General features: G+C 41.8%; 1 protein-coding gene across 2 annotated transcripts in view; it reads left to right on the top strand.

The window, feature by feature from the left end:
- LRP8 (LDL receptor related protein 8) overlaps window positions 1–21,032 on the top strand; it is a 170,727-nt gene that overhangs the window by 100,814 nt on the left and 48,881 nt on the right. For both annotated transcript variants that reach the window (XM_063166134.1, XM_063166133.1), the window contains exon 3: window positions 4,428–4,550. In XM_063166134.1, coding sequence (XP_063022204.1) covers window positions 4,428–4,550 — 123 coding nt within the window. The remainder of the gene's footprint in view (window positions 1–4,427; window positions 4,551–21,032) is intronic.

Genomic DNA, 21,032 nt, shown 5'->3' with positions numbered 1-21,032 from the left:
GGAGCAGATCAGCCCTTTGGCCACTTTCTGCCCTTATCTCCTTCTGTGGAGCTGTGACTTTGACTGTTCTCTATTCAGCTCCCAATTTTATGAAACTTGGGATCAAACTTATTTTCCACACCTTTCCTCTCTTTTAGAACTGGTGCAGGTTGGCCAAGAGTTACTGAGGGGAGAAAATGGGGAGAGGGCAGGGTGTGCAGAGTCTTTGTAGGTTAACTCCACGATGCTCTCACTGGCCTGGTTTTCTGTCTGGATACACAACCCAGAGTTTGAACAAAACCCTTTTGTCTAAAAACCCTGTGTTCAGATGTTAGAACTATGTAGGGTTCATTGTCTCACGTGGAAACAAACAAACCCTCATTTTCAAGTGTCCTTTACAGACAAGCTGTAGTAAGAAAATATGCTTTTTTCTGTGCTTTTACGTTACTGCTGCATGGAACTGTTGATAAAAGAGGAATGTGTTCATTCTGCTTTTCAGCTGTTGGTTTGAGGAAATCAGGAGTAGCAAGAAATGAAACTATTTTAGAGTTGAGTATTGCTTAATATTAAAGATGTGCAAAATAGGAATAAACAAGGTGTGAATTGGAAATTGAATCATGGAGGGCCTGGTGTCTTATAAGCAGTAACTGGAAAGATGTACCTGCCTTGTAAAACCTCTAAAACTGAGGCAAAAGTTAAGTGAGGTTAAATGAAGTGACTGAGGGCAGTGGGGGGATGTTGGCTTTTATTAGAAAGAGGAAAAAGAAATAAGTGCTGGACTTTTCCATTAGATTCAGATACCTTGTTCAGGTAAGGGTCAGGGACTTGATCTTTCAGATGTATTTTTGAAAATTGGAAGCCACATTTATGTCATCCAGTCCCTGCTCCTAGCCAGTACAAGGCTTGTTCCTTTCAGTGTATATTTATTCCCTCCAGTCTAATTAAACATTTCTCAGTCACTTCTTTTTTATGAAATCATTCAGTAGATGTTCATGTTCTACACCACTCTCTATGGGTTCTCTGCTTTTAATCTGCTGCAGGGATGACCCCTGAATCCTTGCTTGCAGGTCAGGATGAGAGATGTGAGTAATGGAATGGAAAAGGACATTTTGGAAAATGAGGGGCCATGTTGGGTTTGATGCAGTTTTATTTAAAATTCAGCATGTTAGGGTATTTTTCTGTCACTGCTGGGTAAAATTGAAGCCACCTTTCCCTCTTGCCTTGCCTTTCTTGCTGGGAGGAGAGAAGCAGGAATGGCTGACTTTAACTAAGGGCTCCTTTGGAGAGCTGCCCAAGGCAGGGCCCATTCCCTGTGGGAGCTGAGCCATGGTCACACAGGAGCCCGTGGAGCTGTGCCAGATGTGTCCAGCTGCACACGTGGGAAAGGAAGAGCAGGAACTGAAGCAAATGGAGCAGGAGTCCAAAGAGGAGCAGGCAGCCTCTTTGGTGTCCCTGTGCACCGAGCAGGGCAGGGGATGAAAGGCTTTGGAGCCTCTCTCTTCTCCTTCCAGGCATCGTTTGCCCCCCGAGGAGCAGAGGCTCAGGGATGCTGGGGCTGCTCGCTGCTGTTTGTTTATGTTCATCTGGAGGAGACGTGAGCAGAGCTGCCTGGGCTGCTTACGGCAAAGGAAATGCATCTCAGGGGGACAATTAATTTTGCTTGACTATTTCTGAGCCAGGTGAAGCTGTAAAATGAACCCCTGTCCTCCCCATTGTCTAAAAGGGATGTATTTATTTATTTTACATTTTAACGCACCACTGGCATTTTATGGTCTGAGTCTGAATGAATTATTGATAGAATGAAGGTGTATAACATGGGAGATTAATAAAAAGGGTTATCAAACTTCAAAAAGAAAAAGGAAGGGAAAAGCAGAGAGCTGATATTTTAATTAACTGCTCCCTGCCTGCATTGTGATCCCAGAGACATGAGGATTGAGCGCCAGAAGGTAAATCTGGTTGGAAATAAAGTCATTCCAGTCTTGTATTAGAGGTGAGAAATGAGACAGTGCTTCAGTATTCTTGCAGTTTGAATAATCTGGGTTGCTGTTTGCAACAGAAAATGGAGTTATTTGAATTGAGACAGTCTGCAGAGCTCTCACCCCATGCTGGAGATTAATAGCAATAAAAAATAATTGCAAATAAAAGATATTTAAAATCTAAATAATAAAAAGAAAAAAATTAAACAGCAGAAGTAAAAATAAGATTCGTAGAAAAGGTTTGAGCTCCCCCTCTCTTAATCCTGTTCCTTGAAGAGATTAGACAATTTAGATTCAAACACAAACCAAACACTTTTCTATCCTGTTGAATTTTGTCATGGGACTGTTGGACCTTCAGGAGGACATGGGGACACGGTCACACTTCTGCACTCGGCCACTGCTGCTGGGTGGTTGTGCCCAGCTTCATTCTGCTGAAGGGAGGGAGCACATTTTAAAAACTGAGTTTCTAATCTCTCCAGTATTACACTGGTCTCTCCTTTCTGGATGGAGCTGTGATGGTTTCATTTCTAGATGCCACAGCCTTCTCCTAAGAGCAGATAGTAACATTTTACCCAGTGAGCTTCCCAGCCAGCAGGAGAGTGCTCTCACTTCAGCTATGCATGGGTATCCTATCAGCATTTCTGGCCATTAAATACACCAGACTCATTACAACTTGCCTTAAATACCCCAGCAGTGATGTGCAATAGCCAGTTTCACAAGCTTTGGATTTCTGAAAGGAGTTATTCAGGAGAAAGTCTTTTCTCTCTGATAACAGATGTACAATGTCTTTAGATGATCCTATCCTTAGTATGACTGGTGTCTTGTAAAACTCTTGGTTTTTATGGAAATGGTTTTTCTGTCCTATATTAGTCCATAATATGTTTCTGAATGGCTGAAGAGAAAATTGAAAATTGTCCATTTTTCCTCTCCCTCTTTCTCCAGAAGCTGGTTCATTTAGCAGCAGAAGGGGAATAAATGTATGTTCTCTTTAAAAAGTGCATCCTGAGAGATTGTACAGCTGCTTAGTGGTGCTTTGCAGTGTTTTCCTGCGGGGTGTCTGCTCAGGGAAGCTGCATGTTTTGTGTGCTAGAAAATGAGTGGCTTTATTTCAGCCATGGAGGTCTCTCCAGCACCTCACACAGAATGCTCCATGTTTTCTGTGTGGGCACGAGAGTGATATTTAACATGACTCCCTTCCTGACAGCAGCTCATGTAGGAAAACAAGAAAGGAAAGTAAAAGATCAAACCCCAGAGGCTTATTTGTTGTGCTTAATGCTTTGAAAATGTTTGCTGGAGGAAGTATTGATGTAGCAATGTGTGTGCACATGACTTGTAAGAGAGAATGGCTTGGCAAGCCCAGGTCTCGCTGTGATGTGAGGGCAGCTAAAATATGGAATAAGTTGCCCAGGGAGGTTGTGCTGTCTCCATCTTGGGGTTTTTGGATAAAACACAGAACAGCCTGGTCTGACCTCAGAGCTGAGCCTGTCTTGAGCAGGAGCTTGGACATGATGACCTCCTGAGGTCCTTCATTACCTGAATTTTCCTGTGATCCTATTAGGTTGTGAGCAGCTTTGCAGGGGGAAGAGACAAATCTCCCTGGCAGCACTTCTTGTGTCAGTTTATGGCTACCAAAGGTAGATCCCAGTTAGCCAGAGGGCATTTCACTTCAGTGTGCTGACACTGAGCCCCAGCCCTGGCTCAGGACTCGGCAGAAAAGGCACTGAAGTCACCGCTGCCAAAGCAGTGAGTGAGTGAGTGGTGTCACACCAACACCGAGGCCTCAGCCTGAAGGGACCCAACTGAAGTGGAATTTTCTCTTTCTGCCACAGTGGGAAGATGCTGACTGGAATTGCAGAGCTCATGGTGCTGCACCACTGGCACAGAGGAATAGACCAATTAATTGCTTGAGTTCATGTCTTGCATCTTTTTCAAGCCCTAGATGAATGCAAGCAAAGCAAAGAGCGTGGAGTGGTTGACATTTAATGAAATGAATGTTAGTGTTTGAAGGAGTGCTTTATGATCATCTGCTGTGGTGACAGATGTACTAACAAGCCATGAATAGATGGCACAGATAGAAACATTATAATTTAGATTATAGTACTCGAAAGGTGATACTTGTTTGTCTTGCCTGTCTGTAAATCATGCAGCATGCTTTCAGTTCCATGAAGGCAGAAGCTTTTTATAGTAAAAGCCTTAGAAAATTTTCTTGAAAAGGATGATCCCTGTTTTTTGAATGGCTGGAAAAAGACATGAAGGGGGAATCCTTGTCAAATAATGGAGGGGTAAGAGTTCTAGTGAGAAGAAACACCCATCTATGAGATATGTGGGACTCTGTCATGAAGAAGCAATGTTGAATGTGAAGTCAGTCCTTTTAGCACAGGGCAATCCTTATCATCCTTGGTGGGGCTGGGTGCAGTGGAGATCTTCTGCACTGTTTGTATTCATGCCAAGTACTTTCTTCTTTTCTTGCAGCAAAGAAAACTTGTGCTGAGTCAGATTTCACTTGTGACAATGGGCACTGCATCCCAGCCAGGTGGAAATGTGACGGGGAGGAGGAGTGTCCCGACGGCTCGGATGAATCAGAAGCAGCATGCAGTGAGTAGCTCAAAGTGGTGTTTCCAGACATGTTCTGCCTTCACAGCACAGAGAAACTGAAGCTGTTATTCCCAGCACTTGCAGGATGATCTGTCAGTTTATGCTTGTGCTAGAACAGAATTTACAGACACAAAAGATTCAGGTCATTCAAATCACACAGTTTACAAACTTTCAAATGTACCTGTTTTCCAGACTATGATACAGGCAGTGCTGTCTGGTCTGGATTTCTGTCTGCAAGGGAATTGTAAACATCTTGAGCTGCTTGTCAGGCTCATGATCAGCAGCAGTGGATAAGTGTCACACTCACCTGGGATCAGGCTTTTTGGAAACTCAAATTTGGTGTTTTGCATGGTAACATATTGGGATTTATCATCACTGCAGACAGCACTTCTGTTATTTCAGAGGAGTTTTGCAATGTAACTGCATTGCTCAATCTTCATTTTTTATTTTTCCTCTGAGAACAAATGAAAAATGCAGCAGATGAAAGATGAGGAATGTAAAATAACTAAAGCTGAGAGTAAGTGTGACAGATGTTACTGCAGGTAACACCCTTTAAAAACCCAGTAAGTAAAAAGAATATTCTTGATTTTCATGTAGTGTATTTTATAATGGCCTTTTGAGGAGGCCCATTTGTGCTCCATTGTTCTAGAGCTGTGAAGAGTTGTCTGATGTTGAGTTGAAGGGAATCCCAGGGATATTTTAATGAAAGTACTAATATGTAGACTTACATTTGTGTTCTTACTTATATCTGCATATCTGTTCTTGCCAGAGCAAGAAACTAGTACAGACCATTCTATTGAATTTCCAGTCATGTACTTCACAAATATTCCCATGAGTCAGAAGCAGTGTTGGAGGAAGTATTTTATCAGATCTTGCCAGAATGGGGTACATAGAGGACTTCAAAATCAACCATACTTTTATTTTTAATCCTAATACCAGTCCTACTTTCTCCCTAATTAAGGGAGATGAATGCACTTCTCTTGCATAAAATGAATTGAATCATTTTTGCAGCCGCATACAGGCTACAGAAAAAATTACCTCAATAAGTACATTAACATATTTATGTACTGTATTGCTTGGTCTTTCACCCTGCATCCTCCTTAGTTAAAAGCTGCCTCATTAATGCTACTTCCACTACCTGATTGTCTGGAGGGGGGCTGAATAACTAAGCAGCTTCATTTGCTGCAGTCTCTGCCTGCAAATCTCATGTCAGAGGCCACAGCACAAGCTGTGGATAGGCCAGGCAGCACTGAGATCCCTGATGGTTTCTGTTAATCATCTTCCATCCCTTTTCTACCCATTTCACCTTTCATTTTCCCCCCACTTATTTCATCCTCTGGGGAAATCAGCCTTAAATCTTAAGTATCACAAAAGAAACTTGACCTGAGCCTCAGATTTTTACCATACGGGACTGCTGTCCTCAGAGAAAAGTAGTTTGTTCAGATTTTTGTGATTTTTTTAAAATATTTTTTTCCTCCTACTTGAAACTTTCTAAGAGACCCAAGTCTGTGTTTCTCTGGTGGTTCTTCAGTTCAGAAAAATAGATAACCCATGAAACATCTTCCTGCAACAAAGGAAGAAGTTTGTTCTATTAAAGAATGTTGGGCTTTCCTTGTCTTTTGGCCCATTACTGTAAAAAGCCTGACTCTTCATCTCTGTAAATGTTATTTAAGATGAGGCTGTAATGACAGAAAATGTAGTGACAGGTAGAATGTATAGATGGGCATTCCTGTATGATACTTCTCTCCAGTCCCATTTTCTTTCTCCCTGATGAAATCAAGGCTGGACTTTCTTCCTGTGTCAAGGGGTGACTGCAGGGCCTGTGATTGTCTCATTTTCCTGCTTAGAAATGCAGCACAGCCCTGTGGAGGGGCCTGCTCTGCAGAGCTTCCCTAGGGAAGGGGCAGGTTGGGAAAGAAGAGATTTCTCACCTCTGTTGAGATCAAACTGCTTTATAAAATCAATGGCTCTCAGACAGGCCCATAATTGCCAGCACCTCTGCCAGGATCTGGGGTTATTCCTCAGTTAATGCAGCACTGGGACATTGTCCACAGTCCAGTCAATCCAGGGAGTTTAAGAGAATTAATAATGCTGACTGTTGCATTTTAGGAGTACTTCCAGCTTAGAATGTGGTGAAAACAAGGCTGTTGCTCTCAGCACCTAGCCACCTGCTAAATGGCTTTTTATTTTCTGAATGCTTTTGTGGTGTGTTTTTAAATACAGTTTGTGCTCTCTTATTGGTAGTTAGGGATGTCGTGTCCCCATCTCTTATGCTTGGTTGAAGGTAACAGTTTCTGGGATTTGGTTTGGTTTTTGGGGGCTTTTTTTGGGTTTGTTTTTTTTTTACAGAACCAAAATTGTACTTTGGGTTTTCTGTTTCCCTAATCACTGAACTTCTCAGCTTTGTACCTAACAAATCCTCTGCAGGGACATTAGCCATTCCCAGGTGCTCAGGACAGCATGACCTGTGTCCTGTTGGATAGGTGAGATGGCATCACAGCTGGTCTGATTTCTGCTGGACCTGTGTTGTCTGCACTTTTTCTGCTATTCATGCAATTATTATTTTTTAACTGTGTTCTTCAAGCCACTGAATGTGTCTGGGAGTGGTGGCTGTAAGGATATCTCATGAGTCCCACTGAATCCTCAGCTGATAAAATCTCTAGGACTTCTCCCTGTTGTGGGTTCTGGTTCTAGGTGAAGGTTGATTAGTTTGATTGATTTTGAGGAGATGGTTACCCAGGCTATTGTTTTGAAATGGCTCATTGTAAATAAAAAGCTGCTTATATTTCTTCATTTTTCTGCAAGACAGGTCACTGGCAGAAGATTTTTGGTAGCTCACATGTACTCTACCTTAGAGAGCCCACCTTATGCAGAGTCCTGGCCCTGTTTTTCATTACTGCCACTAAAGGCAGCCCAGCATGGCTTGGTGATGCCCTGGGGCTGTGGTGCAGCCACTGCTGATATTCACAGGCTCTGCTTACGAAGATGGAAAGATTCCTCACCTTTTCCTTACCCAGTTTCTTGGAGCTGAGAGAGGGGGAAGGGAAGTCATTTTTCTGACTGAGCTACCAGAGACCTCCAGCAAAATGAATGTTATCCACCTAATGATGTTCCAGCACAGGTACTGAATCATTCTGGTTTTTATACAAGCAGGAAATTTTAAATTTCCCTCTGAAGAATTTAGGTTATTTAATCAGTGACTTAGACAAAAGAAAATTAAAATCTCAAGAGAAAAATAAAAAACAAATGCTAACAATCACTAACACAGTGATGGGAACACAAAGGGATAGAGCAAGTGAAAATCTGAGCTGGCAAACTCTTGCCTTAGGACATTGTATATATAATGAGATCGAGGAATGCAGAGAGCATAAACTCACCACTTATTTCTTTTTCAGATATGTGACATTCTCCTGGTTAAGAGCAGAAATTATTGTACAGAAAGGTACAGGGTGTTAGAGTGTAGGATATTAAAAGGAAGAAAAAGAGACTGGGAAACCTAATTCATACTGCATTTAATAGGGGAATGATTTAATAGGGCAGGTTTAATAAGCAGCAGTTCTGGAAATAGATTTTAAAATGGAAGTGGAATATAAAATCAAACCCTGAATGCTGGTTTGAAATACAGCACCAGTTCAGGCACTTCTTTCTTATTTTGAACTACATGTCATGAGTGCTTCAGGAAGATGTATCCAAACTTGACAGTTATATTTTTAATGGGTATTTTCCATGGTCCCAGGCACTCTGTGTGCTGCTGCTGTGTGTGCTGATCTCTCTCAGTGCTGGTCAGTTCTGCCCTCATTTCCTATTAAGTTGCCCAAATGTAAAATGCTGTTGTTGGTAGCATTGATGGTATCGTTCACCCCCAAATGCACAATCCTCTCCCAGCTCTCTGCTCAGCCCAAAGGATATTATGTCTCTATTATTCTTCTTTGATGCAGATCTCCTGCATGACTGAGTGGGCTTGGTGACATTACTGTGCTTTTGTGGAAAAGGACTTAATAAACTGTTCCCTGCCCTTGGAGAATTTTTCCTGGAGAAGGGTGGAGTGTTCCTTTCAGGGCATCACATACACTGGGCCATTGAATTCAAGCAGCAAAAGAAAAAACTAGGCCAAATCAGCCAGGCACAGCCAGATACCCAGTTTTGGGACCTGGGGCAGTAAAGAAACCTTTTTTTTTTTTTTTTTTCCTTTTTTTTTTGTTTTTAATTTTTTTTCTTTTTTCCCCAAGGTTAAGAGCAGATCTGTTGGTATAAATGTGATAAGATGCTGGGGCATTGCAAATGCAGTGGAACATGTAAATTAAAGACTGTTCTGATGGAATAATCTGTTAGAGATCACTTAGGGAATTGAATACGGTGATGTTAATGCCAGATGTACAGGTGTGCATTTTAACAACACTCCAACTGCACCAACTGGCCACAGCCAGCATGAAATACAGCCCTGTCCCCCTGGCACTGCCCCTGCTAGGCCTTTGGGAGCACTGCTGAATGGCAGCAGCTGAGGACCCCATCTGTAAAGCAAATATAGGACAAGGTACTGGATGTGGAAACACTTCTAGAGCCACAGGATCCTCCCAGAGACAAGGCACAAAAGTGGCAGTCTCATTTTCCAGGTGCCCAGACTGCTTTGTAGAGCTAGTGATGAAAGCTTTGATTTGTCAATGTGATCAAATTTATTGAGACAAAGTAAAATGAAAACTGCCATGATCATCTCTCCATGAAGTCACGGAATAATTTGGACCTTTGGCAGTCATCTAGTCCAATTCCTTGCTCAAACTGGACCCCTATCCTCATGTCTGACCACCTCTATTAATGGAAAAAAATCCCTTTGCCAGACTTTCCTTTGCTGCAGCATGTGTCTGTCACCTCCCATCCTGTCACTGTGCACCTCCAAGAACAGTCTGCCTCCCTCTTCACTGTTCCCTCCCATTCTGGAGTTGAAGGCAGCAATGACATCTTCCTTTAACCTTCTCTTCTCTTGGCCAAACAAGTGCTGGTCCCCCAACCTTTCCATGTTTGTAGTCTCTCATTTCAGATTACTTTGTCAGATAATTGGCAATGATGCAATTCTGCAATCAGGGATACAGGTTTTGCCTTGTTCATTCACCCCTGTCAGAGCTTTATCACATCCAAAATATAACTTGGACATTAATTCATTTCTCTGGTTTTAAGATGCCACTTAGCTCACAGGTCTAGTTTGCAGAGGGTTCCAGACTCCTGAGAACTCCTTTTCCATGGGAGTGTTTAACAGTGGAGATGGACAAGACTTTGAGCTCTGTCAGCAGACCTGTAGTTCTCTGGGCATGGTGGCTTACATTCCCTTTTATTCTAAATGTAGGTGATTCTTCAAATTCTCACAAAAGGACCTTGCTTGGACCCTCCCATGTCAGCCCAGTGCTTCCCAAGTGCCTCAGGATCCACTGCCCCTGCCTGGGGTGCCTCCAGGTGTGTCCTGCTGAGCAGCCCTGAGCCGCCCTCAGTATCCCAGAGGATCCTCAGGGACCAACACGAGAAGTCTGTGACAGAATAAGGAACCAAATCCAGTTCTTCTGGCATCCTGTTCCTTTTCTTGGAGCGTGAAATTATTCTTTTTACATCAAAGGAAATTCAGCAAACTCAAAGCTGAGCAGTTTATCTCCAGTAGTGGGATAAGTTTGTCTGTGGCTTGTGGGCAGTGAATTACATCTCCTTTTTGATGATGATTACATGGCTTTGGTGATCTCAGCATTTTACTTACCTAAAGATGTAAATGAATTTAGGATTTGTAATGATTGTGCTGCAATTCTACCAGTGCTGAAAAGTTTTAAGTAATACTTACACAAAATGTGTTTTTCCTTTATGGGAATGCATTTTGAGCTTGTCTCAGCAGTGACCTTTGCAGAAGGCTGAGCAAGTTCTGTAGGAAAACCAACTGAAAAAACCTACTGGGTCTGGTCTGGTGTTTGTCATGTTCTGTTCTTTAGCAGTGTTATCTTATGAGGGAGTCACTTTTTCATGTAGCATTGCCTGCTTGGACATTTGCAGTGCTTCCATCCCCCAGATCGATCTTGAGCTTTCTCTTGTTGTTGACAGCTACAAAGTTTAAATACCAGCATTTAAACATTCTCCCTATTGGTCTAATGGGTCCATGCAGTTTATAGACAGGAGTGGTGATAAAAGAGTTGGATGCTGCCTTTTTATGGCTACAATTAATCTTGCAGTTATTTCAATAGGAGAGAATAGCAGGGAAATTAAAGTTGAGTGTATGAAGCTCTTGTACGTGTAATTATTTAACAGGCTATAAATATTGAGCTACTAAAAACATAAAAGTTTTTCAGAAATCTCAAATAGCTTTTCATTGCTTGGTGCTTTTGTCTTTTCCATTCTCTTGCTACCTGCTTTCTGAAATTCAGATTATCTGATTTTTATATTTATCCTTTTGTTTGTTTATTGAGGGAAGGATGCAGGAATCACAGTTGTTTAACTGTTATGGCTGATGTGAAAAGGAAATAATTTCTGGGAAAAAGGCAAAACATAATTTGCAAACTGAAATGTTTTAACTGAATTAAGTATTGCAGTACAAGAGCACAGACAGCCCTTTTCACATCAGCCCTTTTTTAAATGGGTGAATGATGGTGTGAGGAAAATAAGCAAATATGAAATGACTTTATCTTAACGTTACTGACATTAAAATAGCTTCTGCATTTTAGTGTCATAATGAACTTTATATTGAAGCTGTGTTTCCTTGTTCTATCACCTTTTCTTTGATGGGTATTTTTCCTCTCTCTCTCCATTCCTGCAGTTGTAGGATCCTGTTTTCATTCCCTCCCACGGAAACCTTTTGCAGTTTTAATAAGGGTCTCATGACACTCCATCCTGCTTCCTTTAGGATTAGGATCACGATTTAGACTGGTTTAATATGCAGTCTCTGCATGCTTTGGTAGGTAATTCCTGTAATTTAAGCCTTGCACTGGGGATTTTTAATGCCTGCAATGCTTCCAGTGAGATTCTGCTCTGGGGGTGAGGGTCACAGCCAGTGCTGCCTGCACGTGTGAGAGTGCTGTGGATCCTCCCTGTGCCTTTGTGGGATGCACTGAGAGCCAGAATCAGGGCTTGGCTTTAGCATTAGCTCCAGCCTCCTTTCTAGGGACACTGTGTTCATGACTGTATTTGAAGTGACACATTTCAGCTGACCCTTTTTGTCTTGTATTTTAACCTACTACAACACATTACAAATCCCTTGCATTAAAATGCAGAGAACTGAGTGCTTTGTTAGAGCACACATTAGGCTCATGCCAGTTCTTGCACCCTTTTTCTGGCCTGCTCTCATCATCTTCCCCTGTCACTGGAGCTCTCTAAGTTGTATGAGACAGTGATTCTCTGTTCTGGCAGTGGTTGCAAACATAACCACACTTCTCTTTTTCCTGTACAGGGATTAACATGTGTGACATGTTGGACAATCAGTTTCATTTCTAGCCATCGTGTGTGCAATGATACATGTGTGTTGAGAAATGCACACAGACACACAGAGAAAAGAACTATTGGTCATTCTAGTATTTCACCAGGTATCTCAGCCCCATGGGGAGTGGGACTGAGAAATAGCAATGAACATACTAAATTCCACTGGAATTTGCATTGCTGCTTCACAATTCCTGCCTCTAGACATGTTGCAAGTATCAACCTTGGAGCTAAGTTGTGAGAACCAGCAGGGATGTTTGTAATGAAGTCAAGGTGTGGGTGGTTAGGAAAAGTCTTTTCTTCCCAGCCACAGGTCTACACATCAGTGTTCTTGTGCAACAGCTCAAACACATTCAATTAAAATTGCCATCTAAGCTGCCTGTTCCATCCTCTAAAAAAGAAAACAGGTGGGGGTTTCTTTGTATGTATATAAAAGATGAAATGTTCACTCTGAGATAAGAAACACAATTATTTAATAGCACCAGAGCCTTTTCAGACTTACTTTCTTTCACACATAAAAGGATGAAGACATACTAGAATTTATTAAATCTATGCTTATCTAGTGAATCCTTTTTTTTCCCCCTGAGTTCTTCATGTCCTCTTGGTTCCTTTGCCTTTTTTGCAGCATTTCACTTGTCAATACCTTTAAAACCTCAGAAGAGTTGTCACTTTAGCATGGAGAAAAACAGCATCTCCCCTTGGTATGAGCCTGGGCCTTGGTGCAGCAATGTCATCACTGTGGCCATGCAGGTGCTGCCAGGAAGGGTCTCCCTGCAGCTGCTGGAGCTGGGCTGGGACACTGCACTCAGATTTTCCTTTGTGGCATGAAGTTCTGGGAAGCCCTGAATGCTGTTTGTTTTATTCAGTCCTTTGACAGAACAGAGAGGAGATGCTGTCCTGGAAGATATGAGATGAAATACCAATGCTGCACCATCCTCAGGCAAGCTTTTCATTTTAATTTTAAAAGTACAAACTTCAGGAAGCAGGAAAAAGTGTTTTACAATGAATTCTGCCAGTGTCCTGGAGACCTGTATAATTTTTCTTTCTATGATTTTATCACTCATCTTGGCAGGTTTCATTATGTTTGCTCATCGAGGGACCTTTTGTGCCTTTATTTTCCCTCGTGACAAAAGGAGCACTTTTGCATCCATAATCTCTTTTACAAATAGGTCTCCTCTCAATGCTGCTCAACTCCTTTATCCTTTGTACAGTTTTGTCCCCCTAGCGTTCTGTGGGGCTTTTTCCTCCCTGTTTTGATTGGAGTTGGAATAATCTCAGTGAACAAGAGAAAGTGAGCCTGGGAGGAAGGAGAGAAGGAGCAGCTGCTGACACCTTGTTTTAATGATACTGAAAAGTTTTTCTGTTTATCAGTTACTTGTAAGTGTAACTTCCACTGTTACACAAGTTAGAAACAGCATCTTCAGCAAGTTACTTCAGCTGAAAATGACTGGTAAGAAATCAAGATAAAAAGCTATTGGTAAGATTTTCTAATCTCTTAGATTTCCCAGAGTACACCAAGCTTTTGTATAGTGTATGTAAAATGAAAAAACCCACCCTGTAATAGTAGATTTAATTAAATGAATCTGTGAGGAAAAATTAAAGTGGGCTTTGGAAGAGGTAATTCAAATACTCCAACTATTTTATCTCTAGTCAGATACAATGTTTTGGTTTTTACAAAGAAAAGCACATCCACGCTTCTTCTAGTCAGGCTTTTGATTATTTTAATCAATGGTTTCTTTCCAGCTTGCACAATATGTTTACTTCTGAGAAACAGCAATGCTGTGGAAGATCACAATAGAACTATCTATGTTTTTTTCTCATAATTAAAGTTCTATTCTGTTTCTATAATTACCTGATGTGAAACCTGGAAAAATGGTTCCTGATTCATTATATTCAAGCCAGACAGTGAACCAAACAGCTCTTAAGGGATTAAAGAAACATTGTCACCCTTAAAATCACATTTTGAAGTTCTTTTTTGCACATAACTACTCTACTACCAGCCCATTCTAAATTGTTCTTCCGTCCAATAACCAACAAGCACTTAAACCACCAACTTAAATCAAAATTTGTAATTTCAGCACCAAGAGGTGCTTCAGAAAAGGGGTCCTGTAATAGCAGTGCCAGTTTCCTTTGTAATTAAGTAATTGTGTTTGCAGTGTAATTAAGCAATTGAGTTTGCAGCAGGGCATTGCTGATGCCAGTGGGGTTCTGCCCAGGCTGTGCAGCTGCCTTCTGGCACAGAGCTCATGGCTGTGCTGGGGTTACAGGGGGCTGGCAGAGGGATTTGGTGTCAGAACAGACTGGAGAGAAGCAAGAAGAGCAAGGAAACTGAGGAATAGCAGGAGGAGTGGAACAGATTAAAGTAGGGTCAGAGGGTCCCTCATCTGACACCAGGTGTGCCTTGAGTGTTACCCTTCATATACAGAGATAATTGTATTAACTATAATTCATTAATGGTAGTTACTGCACATTGGGCAAAAGCAGCCTCTGAAGGGGGGTTTGAAGAGGAAGAGCGTGCCCAGGAAATGTGGGAGGATGCCCTGTGCAGAGGGCAGGGTGAGCAGCAGTGCAGGTAGGAGGGTGAAGGGAAGGGCTGGGAGAGCAGGAGTCTGTGCCAGTGGTGGAGCACACCTGGTTCTGTGCTGTCCCCTGTGCTGAGCAGTGATAGGAAATGAAGATTTTGGTGTGTGGTTCTCAGGGGACTTGCAGGACATCCTGCCATAAAGTCCTGGAGCTGCAGACCTGGCAGTCAAGAGCCAGGTCTGGCTTTGTTCTGGCTCTGCTGCTGCCTTGTGGCAGGGCCATGGGTGACTGAAGTTAAAAGCATCACCATCTGCAAAAGAACTGGTGTCATTTTGTCAAGGCTGCTGCTGTGTCATCAGAACTGGGTGATTGCAGTGTATTCCTGATTATATTCCTCTCTGATAGACACCAGCTAGTAATAAGGCTACAAATTGTGATTAGATTTTACATTGAGTTAAAAGCTTTTAACTGTGACTCTGGTTGGTCTAATTTCTTGCCAGATTTTTTTAACTGATTAAAAGTTAAGCACATGGGACATTTTAAGTTGACTGTCACTCTTCCACAATCCCTTACTGAATTTTTTCATCCACAACTCTTTAGTAAGATACTTTCTTAAGTCTGTTTTCCAATAAGTGTAGGTAAGGAGTAAAGCCTAGGTGTTCACAAGTACACCAGGAAATATCTATAGGATCCAGCTGAGACTTCTGAAAGAGATTGTCAGTGTTTAAATGCACCTTTGGGATGCTTCAGTGTAGGCAGCAGCTTCTGAGGTGAATGCTCTGAATTAATGGGTTCTGGGAAGCAATTCCTTTTGCAGACTCTGCTGCTGTGGGGTGGTTGGAAGGAGGCATCTGGCCATGCCTGTGCTTTGCTAACATGTGCACATGCATCAGTAGCTCACTGAAGGCACTGAGGTGCACAGAGTGTGACAAAAACTGAGCTTAAGCAACTTCTTCAAAGCCATTCATGGCAATGTTTAAAAAAGAAGTGGGAGTTATGAATTTGTGTAGCCTTTAGGCACAGATCATCTCTCCCATATGTGCTCTCAGATTTTGCCTTTGCCGTTCTACTGCCTGCTGTAGCTGGATTTTATTGTCCTGAAATTTAAAGGTCACTGTTGTTACTTCCAGCTGTTGTTGGACTGGGAACATGGATTTTTGGGATGTGGAGAAGTCAGCCCATCATTGCAGAATGACCTTATCTGAGTACCAGTTGTGCTCCATTGCTAAGTGTGTCGTGAGCTATTCCTTGTTATGTTTTGTGACCTGGCAATCTTGAGAAGGTTTCAAGAGAAGTTTTTAGGCAGAAGTGTGTGCCAGGATTATGGAGAAAATTGAGAATTTCCATTGTTCTTTTTTTTCCTTCCTTTCATTGTTACATGTGTGGGTGTAAACATTATACCTTGTTTTACTTGAAATGCAGAATTGTACTTTGAAATGGTACTTGGAATGCAAACCAGTAGAATTAATAGATCTAAACTGCTGGTAGCCTCAGATTGGTGGTGGCCTGAATTCTGAGCACAGTTTGAGTACTAATGCACAAGATTTCTGTTTATATAACAGTGGCCTTTGCATTGTGCTTGTACATAACAACTCCTATCCACCCCTCTGAGTTCTGCTTTACAGTTTCTTTCCACAGAGTACTGAGCAAGGAATTTCCATGTGTTTCTGTTTTCTTTATGAGATTAGAGCCCATGATATTCTCAGCATATGGTATGAAATATTTATTATTGTTTTTAAAGGCTGGTTTTAGGAGACAGTCTGTGATGTGACTGCATTTAGTAACATAAATGAAAGTCCTTTTCTTTTTGCATATATTTAAGAAGCTGTGAGGAGTTAGTCATGGTGAGTTCTAAATACCAGGGAGACGACCACTGTGAAAACATATCAAAAGGAAGTAGCTTGAAGCTATAGTGTGATGTTTAGAAAAGGCCAATTTAAACTAAATAAAAATGTAATCCCTGTTATACATAATAAATGAAGAAGAAATCTCTAAAATTGTGTATAAGAATTAAAATAAAAACATGTCTGGGATTCAAATTCCTGCAAAAAGTGTATTCAATGACTATGCAAAATCAGGGAGGAACTTCAGAACTGTGGGGTCACTTCTTTACTTTACATAGCCTAACAGCAATTTTGCATATTCTTCTCCTTCACTTGGATTTTTTTCATTCATCTCCTATGGTTTTGGTTTGAAAAAGCAGTGTTTTTTTCCAGAGTGTAAAGCAGCTGCCACTGGAAGCTGTCGTGTAACTTATGTTCCAGAAGGAGTGAATGTGTCCCTATCTGCTCATCAAATATTTTGAGAACAAGGGCTGATGTTTCTGGCTTTCAAGACACATTTTCTCTCCTGCTGAGCCAAATGAAAAATTTCCGTAGCTCAACACATGTGCTCACTTACTCCTCTGTGCTGTAATCACTTAAGCACTTTCCCAAACTCTAGAGACCTTGAGAGATCAGAACTGGCTGGATGGAGAGAGTGGAGAGGTTTGAGAGGGGAAGGAGGAACAGCAGCCTCGAGAGTGATGGTTCAGTGCATGGTTAATGCAGCCAAGGATGACACAAGGCAGTGCACACAGCAGTGGATGCAGAAATCTGTCTTTAAAAGCACAATTACTACACCTGCAGCTCCAGCACATTGTGTAGTGGTTGTCAGCTAAAACCAAATTAAGAACTGGACCTACACTGCAGAGAGACTGGGCTGACCAAGTCATGTGGTTCTGTTGACTGAAAATCAGCAAGGGCACCACGTGTCCTCTTCTGTAACAGAACCTGTTTGCTTTTCTCTATAACCTGGGTCACTGAGACTGGGTACGTGCTGGAATCTGGATCCTGGGGTGACTTGTAGGCCCAACTCTACAATATTTTGTATTGTATTTGGTATTTTGTGTGGCCCCACAATGTTACCTGTATAGAAAATGTAATCAAGCTATACATTTGAACATTGTTACCAGCACATTTCTCCAGGCAATAGTCAAAGAGGAATCAGTTTCAAACAGGAGGAAAGGAGTATTTTAATTTGATGATTTCACATGCCTACTCTTGTTTTGGATGTGGTTTTTGTTGTTTTTGATTTTTTAACTTAACAGAATGAAGCACTCTTTAGGTATCCAGACATTTTTCATATTAGTTGCTTTTTAGGGGTGAAGCAAGAGAATATTTCCTTATCATTCTGAAGGTTATATTGGTTCAGCTCAGCCTTTGTATTAATTCCAGCTGGGGATCATGAGGAATGTGTGTTGCTGCAGGACTGAACTGTAATTGTGACACGGATCAAAATCTCTGCCAGGCTGTTCTTTCCCTCTCCTAAAGCAGATTAGCAGCCTGGCATCTGTTTGCTTTGGGGAAGATGGCAGAGATGCCCAGAGAGCAGAGGAGCTGCCTCACAGCTGCCCTTTGTGCCTGTGCCCGCCATCGTGCCATGTCCCTGCTGCTGGCAGGCAGGGCTGCTGGCTTTGGTGGCTCCTGGCTGCTCCTGCCTTTGGGCTGCAGCAGGGCTGGGCTGGAGCTTTGGCTCTTGGGGCAAAGCTCTTCAGTCTGCCAGAGCCTTTCCCCTGGAGCTCCGTGTGCCTTCACTCCTGCTTGCCAGGTGGGAAAGACCTACATAAAGACAGCTCTGCCTCATTGTCAGAGGAGGTTCTGGAAAGGTTGGGCTCTCTGAGTGCAGTTATTTAAAGTTCTGATATCAGAGTCCCTCAAGTCTTAGGTGGCTGTGTAGGAAATTACAGCTGACCTGCATAGGAAATGAGGTGTGCTTTCAACCTGAATGTCATAAAACTTACTTTACCTAGACCAAGTGCAATCTTACCTACTATACAGGTAACAGAACTTGGTCTCAGAGATTATTCTGCTTCTTTTAGTTATGGTAGGCTGGAAAGAAAGTCTTTCTGCTGAAAGCATTAAAAAAATCATGCAGCAGCCCTTAAGAACTATGTTACACTGTACTTCTGTGAGCTTTTCTCCTGCTTGCTCTGTGGGTGGGATTCCTGCAAAGTTCAGTCATTGAGTTAGCAAATACTTCAGGTGAATTTGATTTCTCTTCCATCCCTGACTCCTGTTCCTTTATGTCCTGGGCTTGATTGACTCTTTGGTGCATAAGAGAGTAAGAATTCCAATTAAAAGTTTCCCCAGTTTCTTTATGCGTGGATTGTCATCCAGTACAGGCTGGGCTTTTGATGCAGCCTTTTCTTCTGTCAGAGCATTCTGCCCTGCCATCTATTTTCACTGAAGATATAACATTTCCTCTCAGGATATCATATATTTTTGTTATTTTATTCAATTTGGCCGCCACATTTGGTTATGAGGATAGAGAAGCAGATTACTGGGGGGAGGCATTAACTGTATATGGAGACTTTGTTTCTGTGGGAAATTAGTGTAAGAATCCATAATATTGAGAGTTGAAATTATTACAGTCTAGGTACAAGGGGGAGTTAGGTAATAAGTTCATTGAAGAAGGAAAGCCAGAAGCAAGCAGGAGAATTTTTTGGCCAGGTATAGGAAGGATTGTAAGGAATGCTTTAGCTGTAAGAAAAACAAATCCATATAGTGTGATACTGATCAATGAGAGTGCAAGTATAGGCTGCAGTGGCAGAAACTGAGTAAATACTGAAAGTATTTCTAATTTCTGTTCAGAAGGAAGAGGAAGAAGTTGCATTTGCACATTTAATGACATTCTTGCTACTCAACAGCAGCTATTAAAGCAGAAGCACTGACAAACTCTCATTGTGGGACACAGCCAGTCAGTTTTCTGATCTGTATTTCTTTTTTTTTTTTTTTTTTTTTTTTTTTTTTTTTTTAGCACTTGCATTACTGTTTTTAGTAGATATTGGAACACTGGTGGAAGTTTCAGTAAATTAGTAAAAGCTGTATTTTTAGGGTGGTTTAAAAGGTTAAACAGAGCACAGTACAGAACCTGCTGTAGGAGGTCTGCAGCCCAAACCTGGAGTTCCTGACTGCTACAACAATAATAATTCAGCTCCAAAGCTGTGTGTGCTTAACTGGCTGTTGTTAGTTTTGGACAAAACCACAGAGAGCCTGATAATGGAACATAATGCATCAAGATTAAAAAAAAAAAAGAAAAAAAATCCGTGTCAACATGTTAGGGAAAACAAGAGTTGTGTCACTTCTCAGTAGTTCTTGATTGAATCATGACCTTGTTAATAAGATACTGTGAATTTTAATAAGCCACTGTGTGTATTTTGTGATATGTGATTTGACTTAAACATAAAGGTTAGAAAAATGTAGTTACAGCATAATTAGAGGTTGTACTAAGCAAGTTGAAGAGCAGGTGGTTGAGAGGTGGTAAAAGACATGGGCAGCTGCTGTAAAGTGGAAAGGTTATTAGACAGGGGGCTGTGAACAACCTTGCAAGGCTCACATGATTAGAGTTGAAAAATAAACCTTATTGGAAGGGTATTTGGTATTTGATTTATTGAAGAGAGGGTTGAGGGTTGCCTTTTATCAATTTACACCTGTCTCTTTGGTTTCATCACACAGTTGTTTCTTTAGCTTAGCAAGAATCAGCCTGATCCAGGAAACCAGATAAGAGAAACACAGATAAGATACAGCTCTTAACAGTAGTGGCAAATAAAGTGGACTCACTTATACAGAAATCCTTTCTGGCTTTAAACCAAAATTGGTACCTGTCTTAAAGATATGCTGTTGTTTAAATGAGGTGTCAATGTAAAGTCAGCCTTTGCTGTGCAAGCATTTCATGGTCCTGAGGCTTTCAAACATGGGAGGTGCTCTCAGCTGCTGCACACAGACAGCAGGGATGCTCACAGACTGTAGGTGAGGGCACTTGGCCCAGCTGCTGCAAGGCACAGCAAGCTCTGACACTGGAAGAAACTTCACCTTGGAATCATGGAATACTCCATCCAAATCACTGGGAAGGAATTCTCAGGGCAAAAACTGTATTGTTCAGTTAAGGGAGCTGCACAGGTGGGGGAGAACCACTCTCCTTTCTTCTCCCCAAGCACGGGTCATTATTTGAATCACAGATTGGTCAGGGTTGGAGATCATCCAGTCCAGTGCCCCTGCTGAGGCAGGGTCACCTGGAGCAGGTGACACAGGAACGTGTCCAGGTGGGTTGGGAATGTTTCCAGAGAGGGAAACTCCACAGCCTCCCTGGGCAGCTGTTCCAGTGCTCTGCTACCCTCAGTATAAAGAAGTTCTGCAAAATGTCTCAGGAGAAAGTCACAGGTACCAAGAAACTTTTTTTTTTCTGTTCTGTTATCCTTGGAGATGTGTTTTTCTCAACACATGGAAACCAGGAGAAATCTCTGAGAGGTGCCAGGTCACATGGATGGCAAACATAACTGGGGAGATTTTGCACACTGTAGTAGCTCATCACCTGCTTGGTGATTGATGGCAGAGTTTCCATGGAGTTAATGAGCAGAATGTTAACGAGTAGATGTTACCAATATCTATCTATGCAGACTATATTATATGTACTACCTATATCTAATGTATCTACTTCTTTTCATCTGTGATGTGCACAGAATATGCCCAGAGATAACGAGAC

The sequence above is a fragment of the Melospiza melodia genome, chromosome 11, assembly GCF_035770615.1.
Source record: "Melospiza melodia melodia isolate bMelMel2 chromosome 11, bMelMel2.pri, whole genome shotgun sequence".
In the NCBI taxonomy this organism is placed as follows: Eukaryota; Metazoa; Chordata; class Aves; order Passeriformes; family Passerellidae; genus Melospiza; species Melospiza melodia.
Note: the sequence above shows the minus strand (reverse complement) of the source record. Positions and strands in the feature narration are given on the sequence as shown.